The sequence below is a fragment of the Mobula birostris genome, chromosome 5 (assembly GCF_030028105.1).
Source record: "Mobula birostris isolate sMobBir1 chromosome 5, sMobBir1.hap1, whole genome shotgun sequence".
Classification (NCBI taxonomy): domain Eukaryota; kingdom Metazoa; phylum Chordata; class Chondrichthyes; order Myliobatiformes; family Myliobatidae; genus Mobula; species Mobula birostris.
The window spans coordinates 18,108,832-18,127,706 of record NC_092374.1 but is presented as its reverse complement, the minus strand read 5'-3'; the positions used below and the strand labels follow the sequence as shown (position 1 = coordinate 18,127,706).

Sequence of the window (18,875 nt, the reverse complement as noted above, 5' to 3'; positions counted from 1 at the left end):
ATAGATAGATAGATAGATAGATAAATAAGAAAGAAAGTATCAAGAACATGAGGTGAATAATCCTTGAAAGTGAGTCCATTGGTCATGGGAACACTTCAGTGATGGAGCAGGTTGAGGGCAAACTCCACACAGACAGCAGTGGAGGTCAGGACTGAGCCCCGGTCTCCAGTGCTGTGAGGCAGTAGCTCTACTGATGGCTCCTCTCTGCCACCCCAACTCAATTATCTGTCTCTAACTCATTTTGATTGATTTTAGCTTCAACTGATTTTCTTCTAATTATGCCTACTCTTTCATGCAGGTGGCATTGATACAAGCAAGTTATCTGGCTTTGGAACACATGAGGTGTGATCACGGAGGGAAGGGCGGTTGCATTGTGAATGTGGCCTCCATGTCAAGTAAGATGTGGAAGTTTTACAGATATGTAAATGCTTAAAATGTAAATAATTACCATCTTCCATGAAGGGAAAATTAAAACAGTATCAGTTCTGTGCAAAAAGCAGAGAAGACACACACAAAACGCTGGAGGAGGTCAAGCAGATCAGGTAGCATCTCTGGAGATGAATAAGCACTTGACATTTTGGGTAGAGACTTTTCATTCCTGATGAAGAGTCTTGGCCCAAAATATCAACTGTTTATTCCTCAGCATGTCAGACAATTCTGTGGGGAGGGAAATGGAGTTAGTGTTTCATTTTGTCTGAGCTAGTGGAAGTTAGGAATCAAATGCCTTAAAGCCTTACAGGAGGAGGTTGCGAGGGGGAGGAACTAGTGGCGGAGGGGGGAAAGGGGAATGTCTTTGATAAGGCAGACATTGGGCAGGAAGTACAAGAGCCTTAGCTCTCACACCACTAGATTCAGAAACAGTTCTTACCCTTCAACAACCAGGCTCCTGAACCAGCGTGGTTAATTTCACCCACCTCAACACTGAACTGATTCCACAACCGACAGACTTACTTTCAATGACTCTGCAACTCATGTTCTCCAGAGTGTTTATTTTTATTTGCTCAATTTGTCTTCCTTTACACATTAATTGTTTGTCAGTCTTTGGTTATTCAAGATTCAAGATTGTTTAAGCAACACACATCAAGGTTGCTGATGAACGCAGCAGACCAGGCAGCATCTCTAGGAAGAGGTACAGTCAACGTTTCAGGCCGAGACCCTTCGTCAGGACTAACTGAAGGAAGAGCTAGTAAGAGATTTGAAAGTGGGAGGGGGAGGGGGAGATCCGAAATGATAGGAGAAGACAGGAGGCAGAGGGATGGAGCCAAGAGCTGGACAGGTGATTGGCAAAAGGGATATGAGAGGATCATGGGACAGGAGGCCCAGGGAGAAGGAAAAGGGGTAGGGGGGAAAAACCCAGAAGATGGGCAAGGGGTATAGTCAGAGGGACAGAGGGAGAAAAAGGAGAGAGAGAGAGAAAGAATGTGTGTATATAAATAAATAACGGATGGGGTACGAGGGGGAGGTGGGGCATTAGCGGAAGTTAGAGAAGTCAATGTTTATGCCATCAGGTTGGAGGCTACCCAGACAGAATATCATCTTTACAGTAGAGGAGGCCGTGGATAGACATATCAGAATGGGAATGGGATGTGGAATTAAAATGTGTGGCCACTGGGAGATCCTGCTTTCTCTGGCAGACAGAGCATAGGTGTTCAGCAAAGCGGTCTCCCAGTCTGCGTTGGGTAACACAGCAGGCCAGGCAGCATCTCTAGGAAGAGGTACAGTCAACGTTTCGGGCCGAGACCCTTCATCAGGTCTAACTGAAGGAAGGGCTAGTCAGAGATTTGAAAGTGGGAGGGGGAGGGGGAGATTCCTCGTGTTCAAGATTGTCTAATGTCATCCTATACACAAGTGTAAAGGAGGACAAAATAATTGTTACTCCAGAACCAATGCAACACAAAAGATAAAGAACACAATAAATATAAATATATAAGATAGGTTATATACATAGATTGATAGTATGTCCATAAAGTGACACCAGGCTGCACGTAAAATGACAAGAAATAATAAAGTAATGGTGATGTTACTTGGTGGAAGTGTTGATCAGCCTGACTGCTTGGGGAGAGTAACTGTTTTGAGTTCCTACCTACCTGACTTCACCTATCAACTTGTAGCTATCCTCCTTCCCCTTCCACTACTTTTTTATTCTGTCATTTCTGCCTTCCTTTCCGGTCCTGAAGAAGGGTCTTGGCCTGAAACATCAACTGTTTATTCATTTCCATAGATGCTACCTGACCTACTGTGTTCCTCTCGCATTTTGGGTGTGTTAATTTGAATTTACAGCATCTGCAGAACCTCTTGTGGTTGTTTTTGAGTCTGGTGGTCCTGACACGAATGCTATATAGTCTCTTCCCTTATGGGAGTGGAACAAACTGTCCATGAACAGGGTGGGTGGGATCCTTCCTGAAGTTACTGGCCATTTTCTGGCACCTTTCTGTATATATGGAGGTAGTGATCACAATATTATTGAGTTCAACTTTAAATTTGAAAGGGAGGAAGTAAATTCTGACGTAGCAGTGTTTCAGTGGAGTAAAGGAAATTACAGTGCTATGAGAGAAGAGTTGGCCAAAGTAACTTGAAAGGAGATTACGGCATAGCAGCAATGATATGATCTTCTGGGAAAAATGAGGAAGATGCAGGATGGATGTATTCCAAAAACAAAGAAATACTCAGATGGCAAAATATTACAACCATCTCTGACAAGGAAAGTCAAAGCTAATGTAAAAGCAAAAGAGAGGACATACAACAATGCAAAAATTAGTGGTAAGACAGAGGATTGGGAAGCTTTTAAAACATATGAACAACTAAAAGAATCATTAGGAAGAAAAAGAGGAAATATGAAATCAATCTAGTGAAAAATATCAAAGTGGATAGTAAAAGCTTCTTCAAGTATGCAAAAAATAAAAGAGAGATGAGATTGGAAATAGAACCACTAGAAAATGAAGCCGGAGAAATAATAACAGGGGACAAGGAGGTGGCAGGTGAACTAAATAAGTTTTTAGCATCAGTCACAAAATACTGGAGGAACTCAGCAGGCCAAACAGCATCTGTGGAAAAGAGTACAATTAACACTTCAGGCCGAGACATCAGCTGTACTTTTTTCCAAAGATACTGCCTGGCCTGCTGAGTTCCTCCAGCATTTTGTGTGTATTGCTTTGGATTTCCAGCATCTGCAGATTTTCTCTTGTTTTTGATTTTCATCAGTCTTCACTGTGGAAGACACTAGCAGTGCGCCAGGTGTAGAAGGGTGTGAGGAAAGAGAAATGAGTGCAGTTATTATTACAAAGGAGAAGGTGCTCAAAAAGCTGAAAGACCTAAAGGTACATAAGTCACCCAGACCAGATGAACTGCACTCTAGGGTTCTGAAAGAGGTACTGGTAGAGATTGTAGAGGCATTAGTAAAGATATTTCAAAAATCATTGGACTCTGGTATGGTGTCAGGGACTGGAAAATTGCAAATATTACTCCACTCTTCAAGAAAGGAGAAAGCAGCAGAAAGGAAATTATAGACCAGATAGCCTGACCTCATTGGTTTGGATGAGTTGGGGTCAATTGTCAAGGATGAGGTTATACAGTACTTGGTGACAAAGGACAAGATAGGACAAAGTCAGCATGGTTTCCTTAAGGGAAAATCTTACCGGATGAACCTGTTGGAATTTTTTGATGAGATTACGAGTGGGACAGATAAAGGAGATGCAGTGGAAATTGTATATTTGGACATTGAGAAGGCCTTTGACAAGGTGCTACACATGAGGCTGCTTACCAAGTTAAGAGCCCATGGGATTACAGAAAAGTTATTGTCGTGGTTAGTTAGAGCATTGGTTGATTGGTAGGAGGCAGTGAGTAGGAATAAAAGGATCCTTTTCTGATTGACTACAAGTGACTAGTGGTGTTCCGCAGGGGCTGGTGTTGGGACCACTTCTTTTTATGTTGTATATAAATGACTTAGATGATGGGATAGAGGGGAGGGTTTGAATTGTCATGTTTGCAGATGATATTAAGACTGGTGGAAGGTCAAGTAGTGCTGAAGATACAAGTAGGCTGCAGAAGGACCTAGGTTTGGAGGGGAGTTTGTTGGTGAGTGGGGCTGAAGAGGAGAAAAAGGGATCAGCTATGATTAAACAGTGGAACAGACTCGATGGCCTAATTCGACTCCTATATCTTATATGTCCTTGACGGTGAATGGGCTGGGATGCCAGTGATGTATTGAGCAGTTTTGACTACCCGCTGTAGAGCCTTCCTATCTGCCACTGTGCAGTTTCCATGTTAAGCAGTGATGCAGCTTGTCCGGTTTTTCTTTTCTGCGCATCTGTAGAATGAGGTGAGCATGGATGTGCAAAGTCCAGCTCTCTTCAGCCTCCTCAGAAAGTAGAGACATCGATGAGCTTTCTTGACTTTGTAGGATGTGTTCTGGGACCATGAGCGATTGCGTGTGATGTGCACTCCCAGGAGTCTGAAACTGATCGCAGTTTCCACTGCTGTGCCATCGATGTAAAATGGGGTGTCAGTGGTGCGAGTTCTCCTTAAGTTGATAACCATCTTGTTGACGTTAAAAAAAGGCTATTGCCTTGCACCAGGCCTTGAGCTCTCCCAGCTCCTCCCTGTAGGCCACCTCTTCATTGGTGATAAGCCCCACCACTGTCGTGCCAGCATCTGTGGGACAATAGAGTTGAAAGCAAAACTGAAATCCAGAAATGGCATTCTGACATGTGTCCTCGTTTTCTAGGTGTATCAGGGCCAGGTGCATGACAGATGCTGTGACATCTGTCACAGAGCGGTTCTGTCGATAAGCGTATTGGTCAGTGTCCAAAATGGCAAGAATGGAGTCTGTGATAATGTGCCATTACCAGCACTTCATGATGATTGGCGTCAGTGCCATTGGGCAGTAGTTCACTTAGCCCTGAAGGTGGAGAGCTCTTTCATACAGGGATGATGGTGGCTGATTTGAAGCATGTGGGGACAGCTGCCTGGATGTGGTCAGTGAGCTGGTGTGCACACTCTGAGTACTTGGCCTAGGATATTTTCTGGCTCAGCTGCCTTACAGGATTTGACTTCACAGAATCCTTCTTATGTCTACTGCTGTTACAGTAGTGGCTGCTCACCTGGGAAGGAAGTTGCTTTTGTGGCCGGCATTTTGTTACAAGAATAGAAGCATGTATAGTAGCTGTTTAGAGCATCAGGGAGGGCAGCCTTGCTGGTAAAGTTGATGCTCTTTTTCCCTGCATAGTCAGTAATACCCTTAATAGTGAGCCTCATACGCTGGGGATCGTTATCAAACAAGCGTTCCTGAATTTTTTGTGCGTAGGCAGCCTTTGCTCTCTTGATGCCGAAGATGAGGTCTCTCCTGGCTGCTCTGAGAGTTGTTCTGTCACCAGACTTGAAGGCAGTGTCCCGGGCTTTTAATAGGGAACACACTTCTGCGTTCAGACAGATTAGGAGAATGGGCAAGAAAATGGCAAATGAAATACGATATACATGGTCATGTGCTTTGGTAGTAGAAATAAATGCACAGACTATTTTCTAAATGGGGGGAAAATCCAAAAATCTGCAATGCAAAGGGACCTGGGAGTCCTTGTGCAGAAGTCCTTAAACTTAACTTGCAGGTTGAGTTGGTGGTGAGGAAGGCAAATGCCATGTTAGCATTCATTTTAAGAAGTCTAGAACACAAGAGCAAGGATGTGATGCTGAGGCTCTATCAGGCACTGATGAGGCCTCACCTTGAGTACTGTGAACAGTTTTGGGCTCCTCATCTTAGAAAAGATATGCTGGCATTGGAGGGGGTCTGGAGGAGGTTCACAAGGATGATTCCGGGAATGAAAGGGTCATCATACAAGGAATGTTTGATAGCTCTGAGTCTGTACTTGCTGGAATTCAGAAGGGTTGGGGGGTGGGGGGATCTCATTGAAACCTTTTGAACGTTGAAAGTCCTAGTCAGAGTAGATGTGGAAAGGATGTTTCCCATGGTTTGGCAGTCTAGGACAAGAGGGCACAGCCTCAGAATAGAGCAGTATCCATTTAAAACAGAGATGCAGAGAATTTTCTTTTGCTAGAGGTCGGTGAATTTGTGGAATTTGTTTCCACAGACAGCAGTGGAAGCCAGATCATTGGGTGTATTTAAGGCAGAGATTGATAGGTTCCTGATTGGACACAATATCAAAGGTTACGGGGAGTAGGACATGAAATGGGATTGAGGAGAGGAAGAAAGGATCAGCCATGATTGAATGGCAGAGCAGACTCAATGGGCCAAATGGCCTAATTCTGCTCCTATGTCTTATGGTCCTATGGCTTCTGGTTGGGCTCTGAGACGACCGTTCTTTAGGTACCAACATCATCTACACACTTACTGATGCAGCTAATGACAAATAAGGAATAATCATCAGGATTGCATCTGTTCCATTTGTGGCAGCCCCTTGAACATCTACTAGTTAGTCTTTTCAGAAAAGTCCTGGAGCATAGAGATTGCCTCATTAGGTCATACAGTGATAGTCTCCTTGAATGGTTTCTCTAGTTCTAGTTTACTTACAGTTTTTCATGAATTCTATCGTAATTCTTTATTTTTCTGTCATTGCCTGCAGGAAAATGAATCCCAGGGTAGTATATGGTGACATATAAATGCTTTGATAATAAATTTACTTTGACTTTGGCTTTAAGACCAAGAAAGATGGAACACTGCGAAAGAAGCTGGTGCCGGTGAAGAGAGGGTGACGAAAGTCTGCCACTGAAAGAAATGAAACAGACCAAGCAAAGGAGAAAGCAAAATCTCTGTGAAACTTTCATATACAAAACACTAAAATTATTGAACATCTGAAATAAAAGAGAATGCCGTAAATACTTTGCAGGCCAGACAGCATCTGTAGTGAGAGAAACAGAGTTAATACTAACCTTTCATCAGAACTCTCCAATTCTGTTGCAAGTGAGAAAGGCACTTCTTTAAATCACTGCTGTGCCCAATCAAACTGAAGGTGAGACATCTAGGATATCTGCCCACCTGGTTACCTCATTGAAAAATTAATTTGATTTAAAGGATCTAGGCTGGGATTCATCTTACAATCTGTATGAATATGTCACAGCCGTCACTGACTTCGTCAAGAACCTTATGGATGAGTGAGAATGTATGGAGTTTTCCCAAACCAGAAGGCCTGGAAGAACCAGAAGTTTTGCAATCTACTGAGGGCTAGGTCAGTGGCATTCCAGACTGATGATCCACAATCCTACAGGAAGTCCAGGTGTGACATGCAGAAAACCAGTGTGGGAGCAAATACACAACTCTGAGTGAAACTAGAGACAGAATCAAATGTACAGAAAAGAAAGAAGAAAGTCTGAGGTACATATATATAGCTAGGGTGCCTAAGACTTTTGCACAGTACAGTATAACAGCTGTGGCAAAGTTTTCATGCCATTATTTTCTTAAAGACAAAACCAACCACATAAATGCTAGCGACATTTGCAGGGTGCCTAGCACAAATCTCAAGGATTTGATTTGACAGAAATGACACATTTCACAGTATGTTTCAATATTTTAATGTACATGTGACAAATAAAGCTAATCTATTTTAATCTTCTGAAATATTTATCGCTGCATGTTATTTTACTTTTAATTAGCTGAGTTGTGTGCCACAGCCACATAGGAAGACCACAGTTCCCAGAGGTAACTCTTGGAGCTCGTGTCATGTCCTATAATGAGGTGGAATTTTCCCATGTGCTTTGTGTTGAAAGACCACTGTTTATTCAACCTGCCTGTGAAAAGTTGGCAGGCAAGTGAACTCACCCTGTAGATAACAATCTGTCCACCTAGGTACCATATCCGATGCGGACGTTGGTGACCATAGTTTTCCATATAGATCTATCCCTTGTTCTTTGGATGACTTCCATTTCCTCGATGTGTAGCCACCTGGCTAGGTTTTTGATGTACATAAGCCAAGGTCTTCTTCTAGGTTTGCTCCCCTCAATCTTTCCAGAGAGGATGAGTTTTTCTAGTTCATCTTTCTGCATGATGTGTCCTAGGAATCTGAGTTGTCTATCTCTTATTGTTGGTATGAGTGATCTAACTGCTTGGGCTCTTCTGAGAACTTCTTCATTCGATGTGTGTGTGGTCCATGATATTTTTAACATTCTCCTGTAGAACCATAATTCAGCTGCTTCTAGTCTCTTTTCCATTGCATTCACTTCCATAAGTCAGGATAGAATAAATGTAGCACTGCAGTATTCTGTTTTTAGTGTACATGCTCATCTTTCTGTCTGTTAATATGGTCTTCAATTTTTGGAAAGCTTCTTTCACTATTGCTATTCTGTATTTGATATCTGTGTCACACCTGCCATCGCTTATTATTAGGCTGCCAAGATATCTGAATGTGTTGACTGGTTTGATGTTTGTATTTCCGATCTTGATCACACGTTGTGGGATGTTTGTCATTCTGGAGATGACCATCTTGGTGTTGGTGTAGATAACAATATGAAAATATTTTTCCTGCCACTCAGAAAAATAAATATTTTGTTTATCTTGATATCTATTGAAAATATTCAAGAACTACTGACATATGTATGTGAAAGTCTACCCAAGGAATGCAGTCAATGCGGGCAGTAGTGTTGGGGAACAATGTGCACGTTGTACTTGAGCAAAGAAGTGTCTACTCTCTGCTCCTTGTGGGTTGCTTCGTGCCATTCCCCACAGTATGCCCATTAGCTACAAGGATCAGTTCAGCAAAGGTCTGTGCACATTCAATCCATAACCTTACATTTTTGAGAAACCTTATTGTGTATTTCCTCTGACATTCAGGTTTCCTACCAGCTGCCCATGCTCCGGTGTACACAGCCTCAAAGCACGGGGTGCTAGGCTTCACGAGATCCCTCGCCGTGAGTATTGTCAGCTATGATGGCGATTGCCCCAAACGACCAGGTTGGCCGTGGTTTCCTAAATAGGTGCTAGAGCTACTTTTATTACAGAAGTAATGAATATAGAGAACCATCAATCGGATGGTGTCATTCAGACTACCTCTTCATAGCAGTGCTTATTCTGGTTCCATAGACTTTAACACATAAGAGTAGAATTAGAAGAATTGACCCATTGGGTCTGCCTGCCATTCAACTATGGCTGATTTTCTTTCCCTTTCAACCCCATTCTTCTACCTTTTCCCTGGAACTATTAATGCCCTAACTCATCAAGAACCTATCAACCTCCAGTTTAAATACACCCAAAGACATGGCCTCCACAGCCATCTGTGGCAATGAATTCCACATACTGAATTCAGCATCCTCTAGCTAAAGAAAGAAGGGACGTCCTATTCTGAGTCTGTGCTCTCTGGTCCTAGACTCTCCCACTATTGGAAATATTCCCTCCACATCTGTTCAGTCTAGACCTTTCACTATTCAGTAGGTTTCACTGAAATCCTCCCTCATTTTTTCTAATCTCCAGCAAGTACATGCCCAGAGCTATTAAGTGTTCCTCAGACATTAACATTTTCATTCCCAGGATCATTCTCATGAACCTCCCCTGGAACCCTCTCAAATGCCAGCACATCATTTCTTAGATACGGGGGCCAAAACTGCTCAAAGTACTCCAAATGTGGTCTGTCCAATGCCTTATAAAACCTCAGCATTACATTCTTACTTTTATATCTAATCCTCTCAAAATAAATGGCACACTGCATTCGTCTTTCTTACTACCAACTCAACCTTTAGGGAATCCTGCACAAGGACTTCTTGGGCCATTTGCATCTCAAATTTCTGAATTTGTTTCCTCAGAGTTCTCTAGTTTTTCCTGAAATCCATCAGGACTGTTTTGCATGCTTCCTCACTCCCATAATAATTCCATGTGGTAGATGCAAGGTGGGGGGTAAATGTGGTTAGACTACACATCAAAGGCAGATAAATGAATTAGGTTTGAAAAAAATATTCAAAGGGCAAATTTAAATAATTTGAATTGAGAATTCAGGAAGAAATTCTTAATGTGAAGAAATATCAGCAAGGATCAATGATTAAATTTATGCCATTCAAGATCAAAAATACGAGCACACTCAGAAGATATGTCTGACACTAGCTAAGATATAACATGTTGCTTGCTGGGTATCAGCACCTTGGAGGATCTATCCCACAAAACAATAAATTTGGCGACATATGTCAGTGGCAATAAATCTGATTCAGATTCTGACCCCTGAGTCAGAAGCTTGTAGGCCCACACCAGGAGTTATGCCCTGACTTTCCCAGATGCTGTTGCTGGAGTAGTCAATGTGAAAACTCACTGACATCCCGTTCATAATTGGCTATTATCCTACACTCTGACTTCGGTCTGAGCCCGTCGGGGTGGGACAAAGGAACACAGAAAATTCTGGAGGAACTCAGCAGGTCAGGCAGCATCTATGAAGAGGAATAAAGTATTGACATTTGGGGCTGAAACCCTTCAACAGGATTCATGCAGAATCGTTTATGCTTAGGATGGGATAAAATTAGTTAAGGCTTACAGAGCAGCAGAATCCAACCCTTGCTAAAGTTCATTAAGACTGAGTAAACAAACAATTAAAATAAATACAAGAGGTTCTCTATAATTCAAATGAAACTGCTCCCTCTGATCAAACTACATCGAAGAGCCTCTGGGAAAGGGAAGGACCATGGACCTAATAACCAACTTTTCTTTCCTCCAGGAAGCTTCTACACTTGGAAATTATGGAATTCGTGTCAATGCCCTGTGCCCAGGTTTTGTCAATACGCATATTCTGGACACTGTAAACCACAAGGAAAACCTTGGAACATTTTTTCAATTTAAGGATGCAGTCAAGCATTTGATGGATGTCTCCGGAGTACTGGAGTAAGTGTATACCTGTTGTTCTTCTGATTCCCATGAGAACATGAGAAATAGGGGCTAGAGATGACTGTAAAGTCCTTCAAGCTTGCTGCATTATTCGATATGATCAAACCTGCTCCCATGTCGGTTATCTCTTGATTCAATCAGTGTCCCAAAATATATCCGTTTCGGTCTCAACATCCAGAAGAAATCTGAGTGGTCATGGGGAGAACATCGCAGCTCCTGACGGACGGCAGAGGGAATTAAACCCCAATCTTACAGCTAGCGCTATAAAATGATTGCGCTAATCGCTGTACTGCCCAAAGTGTGAAGTGATTCATTCTGGAACTTCGAACTTGAAGTCAGAATACAGGATTAACGGCAGGATTATTAGCAGAGTGGAGGAACCAAGGGATCTTGGGCTGTATGTTCATAGATCCTTCAAAGTTGCTGCACAAATAGATGGGGCGATTAAGAAGGCATATGGTGTGCTAGCCTTTATTAGTTGGGGGATCAAGTTTAAGATCTGCAAGATGACCACACTTAGAACATTGTGCTCACTCTGGTCACCTCATTATAGGAAGGATGTGGAGTCTTTAGAGAAGGTGCAGAGATTTACCAGGATGCTACGAGAGGGCATGTCTTATGAATATAGGTTGAGCAATCTAGGGCTATTCTCTTTGGAGTGAGGAGGATGAGAGGTGACTTAATAGAGAGGTGACAAATTGATAAGAGACATAGATCTCGTAGGCAGCCAGAGACTTTTTCCCAGGACAGAAATGGCTAATATGGTGGGGGGGGAGAGTATAATTTCAAGGTGATTGGAAGAAAAGTATGGGGGTGATATCAGAGGTAGGGTTTTACATAGAGAGTGCTGGCTGGGCAGAATGCACTCTGGAGGTGGTGATAGAGGTAGATACGTTAGAAACATTTAAGAGACCCTTAGAAAATTGATGCAAGAAAAATGGAGGGCTATGTAGGAGGGAGCGTTAGATTGATCTTGGAATAGGTTAAAATGTTCTATTCTATGCTCTGTGAATACTCCTGGCTCCATCACACTTCCAGCAGCTTTTCTTTCACCAATTAACTTCCCAGCTCTTTAATTCACCCTTCTGCAAACTGCCCCCCTCCCATTTCACCTTGTGTTTCTTCCTCCTCTCTCCCCATATTCTGAATCTGACTCCTCATCCTTTTTTCTCCAGTGCTGATGAAGGGTCTTAGCCAAAAACGTCATCCATACTCTTTTCCATGGATGCTGCGGAGTTCCTCCAGCATTTTTGTGTGTGTTTGTAGTTTGTAGGTGTTTGAAACCCATCAAATATTGAAAGGATAGACAGAGTGGTTGTGGGGAAGGTGTTTCCTTATAGTGGAAGGGTCTAGACCCAAAGGCACAGTTTCAGAATACAAGGACATCACGTTAGAATAGAGATTAGGAGGAATTTCTTCAGCCAGATGATGGGTATCGTATATATATAAATAATAGTCTATATTTTTTCATGTAATTGTTGGAGCTCATTGTAGCGTAATCAATCCAGTTTACTTCACTTCATTTACTCACAACATGAAACGGCCTTGCATTAAAGAACCTGTCCCAGGAAACAAACATCTCCACATCCACTGTCGAATTCATTGAGTATATTTGAAGCAAAGTTCGATAGGTTCTTGATTAGTAAAGTTGTCAAAGGTTACAGGGAGAAGGCAGGAGAATGGAGTTGAGGAACACATCAGCCTTGATGGAATGCTGGAGAAGACTCAATAGGCTGAATGATGATGATGATGATTATGAAGACACGCAGTCCTCTTTTATTGTCATTTAGTAATGCATGCATTAAGAAATGATACATTATTTCCTCTGGTGTGATATCACAAAACACAGGACAAACCAAGACTGAAAAAACTGACAAAACCACATGATTATAACATATAGTTACAAACAGTGTAACAATACCATAACTTGATAAAGAAGTCCATGAGCACAGTGAAGTTCAAAGTTTCTCAAGTGTCCCACATCTCACGCAGACGGGAGAAGGAAGAAAAACTCTCCCTGCCATGCCAACCACAATCCGACTCTGAGTCATCCAAAAACTTCCAGCTCTGATCAGCTCTCCGACACCGAGTACTGAGCGCCATCTCTGTCCAAATGATTCGACCTCCTTCTTGGTCGCCAAAAGCAGGCAAAGCCAGGGATTTTGAGGCCTACCCTCTGAAAGATGCACGACCACACAGTAACGACAGCAGTGAACGGGCATTTCAGAAATTTCTCCAGATGTTCCTCTGTGCTTTCACGTCCATTCTCCATCAATTTTGCCTAATTTTGCTGCTATTTCTTATGGTCCTAGACCAAAGTATCTAACTTAGAATAAACTCATGGTCCAAGAGGGCCAGTGATTCCTGGCCTCCTCTATACTTGGACTACTTACACAAACCTCTCAAGGTACTGGATGCATATCCCCAATGCTATTACTGTGAACACAAACTAACAGCAAAGTAACTCTACAATGCATGGGAATAACAATGAAAGAGGTCATTCCCATTAAATAAACTCGTCTAGGGTTAACATGACCTGGATATACACAAACATAAAAGTTTGAATGTTCCTTCCAAGAGAAACAAAGGCAGTTACTCTGACACACCAATGCAAATTTACCATTTGCCAGGAAACAATAATTTAACTCACACCAGTATAAACTTAGATCTAAAATGTATTGTCAAAAGTTCTTAAACTATATTATACAAAATAAAGGGAAAAAATCATATATATATATATATATATATATATATAGATAATAGTCTATATTTTTCATGTAATTGTTGGAGATCATTGTAGCGTAATCAATCCAGTTTACTTCACTTCATGAAACCAGGAAACAAATATTCATGCGACATCCAAAGGAAAAACATCGAATTTTCTTTAATGTCATGTGGTAACTAGCTAACTAAAAGATACCTGCACTTTCTCCGTGAGACCATTGTCTGCATAGGGATTCCCCAACATCAGTATCTGCCCTTCCAAATGGGTTCCGTGAGCGTTTCACCATGTTCTCCTCCAACGTTCATTGTCCATTTCCATTCTCCTTCTTCAATCCCACGCTCTCAAGAAAATGTCTCCTGATCTCCTTTTACCACACTTTCTAGAATGTTCCCAAGACTAATCCTATTGGCTAATGCAACAACCCTAACTTATCAGTCAACTGTATTTTTATTTTAAACTGCAAAAATGAAGTGCTCGATTGGATATCGTAATCAAAGAAACACATCTGCAGAAAATAAAAGACCCAATAGGATAACTGTATTAATAAAATTAAGCATGGTCTTAAACAAGGGGGTTATACTTATCTACTTATATAACTTCCTAAATGTCTTTTAGATATTGTAATTGTACCCATCTCAATCACTTTCTCTGGCAGAATTAGAAATCAAATTAGATAGGCACATGGCAAACCAAAGAATATCAATGGTCCCAAAAATAAAACAAAAATCTGCTGTATTAGATATCTCCAGTCACCCTCTTGCCACCCATTGTGTGTTGCTTCTCAGAGACACCACCTTATCACGGTGGAGAGGCATACAAGTTCCTGAGATCCCAAGAGCAATGCCATCGAGACTTTAGCTCCTGGTCAGGTCACCCATGGTAGTAAGGCCAAGGGGAAAGTTCCAGACTAACCAAGACTTCATCTGTGGAGCTGGCAGAAGATAATGCAACACCTATGTAGCACCAGTCTTATCGTGCGTGACTAGTTTTCGCACTCTTTTGAGAAAATCAAATTTATATTGGGTGCTAGTAGGCCATCAGAAGAATCTAGGTATCAGAAGGAGGCAGTGAATAGAAACCACACACTTCTGGTGATAAGGTTTTTTTATAAGAAAAGAACAATATGTATAAAATATTTACATGAGCAAGAACAATTCAAAATGCAACATTCTGTTTAGGTTCCAAATTTTAGATATCACACCAAAACAAATTCCTTTTTAAATAGAATCAGTGAGATTCCTTTATTACTCTCATTTCTCTAACTAATTAGATCTAGTGTTATTTGCTACTTAAAAATTAACAGACTAAACTTTTCTTTTCTCTTAGCCCTAATTAGTTAGGAACCAAATATAATTCCTATTCTCAAGTATCATAGTTAATTTTAAAACGCAAACACGAGGAAATCTGCAGCTGCTGGAATTTCAAGCAACACGCACGAAAAATACTGGTGAACGCAGCAGGCCAGGCAGCATCTATAGGAAGAGGTACAGTCGACATTTCGGGTCGAGACCTGGGTCTGCTGCATTCACCAGCATTTTTTGTGTGTGTTGCTATTATAGTTAACTTCAGTTTCAGTTCCAGGCAGTATATCTACAAGATTAAATTCAAATTCAAAAATTATATATACACAGTTTAACACCTTTCACGACAATTCTCCAACAACACAACTCTTAAACAAAGTAAATCTCATTCAGTAACTAAACAAAGTCTTCGCAAAAATAATCAGTTCTTGCCGAAAACAAATTTGGATTCTTCGAATGATAACAACTTGTGCATTCAACCGTATTAAATCCTCTGGGTCATTACATAGTCCGTTCCCATGCCTGGGTGGCTGGCCATCTTGTTTCTTGGTTCGTTGATCACAATTTTATCTCCTTTACTATAGCATTGAAGAGGGATAGGAACAGACAAGTTAGGGAAATGTTTAATTGGAGTAAGGGGAAATATGAGGCTATCAGGCAGGAACTTGGAAGCATAAATTGGAAACAGATATTCTCAGGGAAACGTATGGAAGAAATGTCGCAAATCTTCAGGGGATATTTGTGTGGGGTTCTGCATAGGTACGTTCCAATGAGACAGGGAAAGGATGGTCGGGTACAGGAACAGCGGTGTACAAAGGCTGTTGTAAATCCAAGGCAAGTTGGATAAGTCACCAGGACCGGATGGGATGTACCCCAGCCTACTGTGGGAGGTGAGGGAGGAGATTGCTGAGCCTCTGGCAATGATCTTTGCATCATCAATGAGGACGAGAGAGGTTCCAAAGGATTGGAGGGTTGCAGATGTTGTTCCCTTATTCAAGAAAGCAAGTAGGGATAGCCCTGGAAATTATAGACCAGTGAGTCTTACTTCAGTAGTTGGTAGGTTGATGGAGAATATCCTGAGAGGCAGGATTTATGAACGCTTGGCAAGGCATAATTTGATTAGGAATCGCCAGCACGGCTTTGTCAAGGGCAAGTCGTGCCTTACGAGCCTGATTGACTTTTTTGAGGATGTGACTAAATACATTGATGAAGGTAGAGCCGTAGATGTAGTGTATATGGCTTTTAGCGAGGCTTATTGAGAAAGTAAGGAGGCATGGGATCCAAGGGGACATTGCTTTGTGGATCCAGAACTGGTGTGCTCACAGAAGGCAAAGAGTGGTTGTAGACAGGTCATATTCTGCATGGAAGCCAGTGACCAGTGGTGTGCCTCAGGGATCTGTTCTGGGACCCCTACTCTTTGTGATTTTTATAAATGACCTGGATGAGGAAGTGGAGGCATGGGTTAGTAAATTTGCTGATGACACAAAGTTTGGGAGTGTTGTGGATAGTGTGGAGGGCTGCCAGAGGTTACAGTGGGATATTGATAGGATACAAAACTGGACTGAGAAGAAGCAAATGTTCAACCCAGATAAGTGTGAGGTGGTTCATTTTGGTAGGTCTAATATGATGGCAGAATATAGCATTAATGGCAATACTCTTGGCAGTGTGAAGTATCAGAGGGATCTTGGGGTCTGAGTCCATAGGACACTCAAAGCTGCTGCACAGGTTAACTCTGTAGTTCAGAAGGCATACGGTGCATTGGCCTTCATCAATCATGGGATTGAGTTTAAGATCCGAGAGGTAATGTTGCAACTACATAGGACCCTGGTCAGACCCCACGTGGAGTACTGTGCTCAATTCTGGTCGCCTCACTACAGGAAGGATGTGGAAACTATAGAAAGGGTGCAGAGGAGATTTACAAGGATTTTGTTTGGATTGTGGAGCATACCTTCTGAGAATAGGTTGAGTGAACTCAGTCTTTTATCCTTCGAGCGACAGAGGATGAGAGGTGACCTGATAGAGGTGTACAAGATAATGAGAGGCATTGATCGTGTAGGTAGTGAGAGGCTTTTTCCCAGGGCTGAAATGGCTAGCACGAGAGGGCACAGTTTTAAGGTGCTTGGAAGTAGGTACAGAGGAGATATCAGAGGTAAGTTTTTTACGCAGAGAGTGGTGAGTGCGTGGAATGGGCTGCCGGTGGCGGTGGTGGAGGCAGAAACGATAGGGTCTTTTAAGAGACTCCTGGATGGGTACATGGAGCTTCGAAAAATAGAAGGCTATGGTTAAGCCTCGGTAGTTCTAAGGGCTATGGTTAAGCCTCGGCAGTTCTAAGGTAAGCACTGCTTTGTGGGCTGAAGGGCTTGTATTGTGCTGTAGGTCTTCTATGTTTCTATGAAATAGTTTATCATCCATGGAAAGTCAATTCACAAACTTCTACAAAAACCTGACCAAATCCTTGGTATGATTTTTCAGAACTGATTCCCGACTACACGGTAGGGATTTTGGACGCTGGTCTCTGCTGATATTTTTTCGTTAAAGCTGCTGCGTGTTATAGCTGGAGCTTCAATAAATCTTTTATCACTATTGTCTCTCCTCCAGGGGTTTCACCCTGAGGTTTTCAAGTTAGTAGGGTAAAGATACTCACTACTAATTCCACTCTTAACAGTTCATGCCTTCAGCTTCTGATCATTGCTGCGTTTCTCTCCTTGACCGTCCTGTGTCCAGCCTGCCAAGCCCTCATGTGGCGTTTTTAACAAAATCTTTTTTTTTTAATCAGTAAATCTTGTTTTTATTCTCCTGCAGGTAGAACTTTCTAACATAACAACGTTGTGTTTAATTAATCTGGGTTACAATGATGACACATCACAATGGCATGCCATGCTACTAGACCCTGACGCCAATCTGTCAAAGACCACAACAGCCTCCCTACGTTAAACAAAGTCACGTACAGGTGTCCTCCATCACAGGAATAATCCTTTGGGAGAACATTAGGCTCAACTTTAGTGATCGAACTATGGCTGCTTTTTGTTTATAATCGTATTAATATATCTTGTCAAAGGTTTTATGATAAAGTCATTTCATGAACTGTCCGGCTTTGCTAACAATATCTTTCTTAACAATATCATGTATTACAGGCCATCTCTCGTGGCTGATAGCTTTATACAACTGGTTGAGGACGACAGCTTAAACGGAGCAGCAATGAAAATTACAAAATCCAGGGGCATTCACTTTGAAAATTATTAGAACTCCAGGCAGCAGGAAAGTTCAGCTCAGGGCTAACAACCCTGAATAGTGAAACTGTGGCGACCCACGAACCGGCTCACAACAACGCGCGCAGGCAGAGGGCCGGCCCCAGAAAGGGCGCCAGGCCATCTTCACCAGCAGGGGGAAAATCCCGTGCGCGGAAAGGGTCTGGGAATATACATTCCCCACAGCAATCCCACCCAGGGAGGGCGGGAACGGGAAAGCTTTAAAGCGGGCCGCGAAATTTGAATAAATCTCTTTCATCGCAACTTTAATTCACCGACTCCGTGTGGTTATTCCAGCGCTGTGTGTAGCACACCGCTACAATTGGTGACCCCGACGGCCCAAACGATATTTGGACCAGAGATGACCGACGCTGCAGCTGTTCACGCAGTTTCGTTAAAACTGCCAAGCTTCTGGACGCTGCGACCCCAATTATGGTTCGAACAAGCAGAAGCACAATTCCACATTCGGCAGATAACCTCGGAGTCCACTCGCTACTACTAAATGCTGAGCTCCCTCGACCAGGAGACTGCTGCACAAGTTGAGGAGTTTATACGGTCGCCCCCGGAGGACGGCAAATACACGCATTCAAAGCCCTGCTCATAAGGACTTTCAGACTCTCACGGCGCGAACGAGCACGCCGCTTAATGCACCTGGATGGTTTGGGAGACAGGCCGCCATCAGCATTAATGAACGAAATGCTGGCCCTGGCTGAAGGACACAAACCCTGCCTCATGTTTGAGCAGGCGTTCCTAGAGCAACTGCCCGAGGACATATGCCTGCTGCTGTCCGACGCAGATTT

The 18,875-nt window shown here is 42.5% G+C and overlaps 1 protein-coding gene across 1 annotated transcript in view; it reads left to right on the top strand.

Moving 5' to 3' along the window:
- LOC140197560 (15-hydroxyprostaglandin dehydrogenase [NAD(+)]-like) overlaps positions 1-18,343 on the top strand; it is an 81,817-nt gene extending 63,474 nt beyond the window's left edge. Inside the window, exons 4-7 of the mRNA XM_072257667.1 lie at positions 299-395; positions 8,774-8,850; positions 10,635-10,798; positions 17,962-18,343. Coding sequence (XP_072113768.1) covers positions 299-395; positions 8,774-8,850; positions 10,635-10,798; positions 17,962-18,070 — 447 coding nt within the window. The 3' untranslated portion in view covers positions 18,071-18,343. The remainder of the gene's footprint in view (positions 1-298; positions 396-8,773; positions 8,851-10,634; positions 10,799-17,961) is intronic.
- The last annotated feature ends 532 nt before the right edge of the window (positions 18,344-18,875 follow it).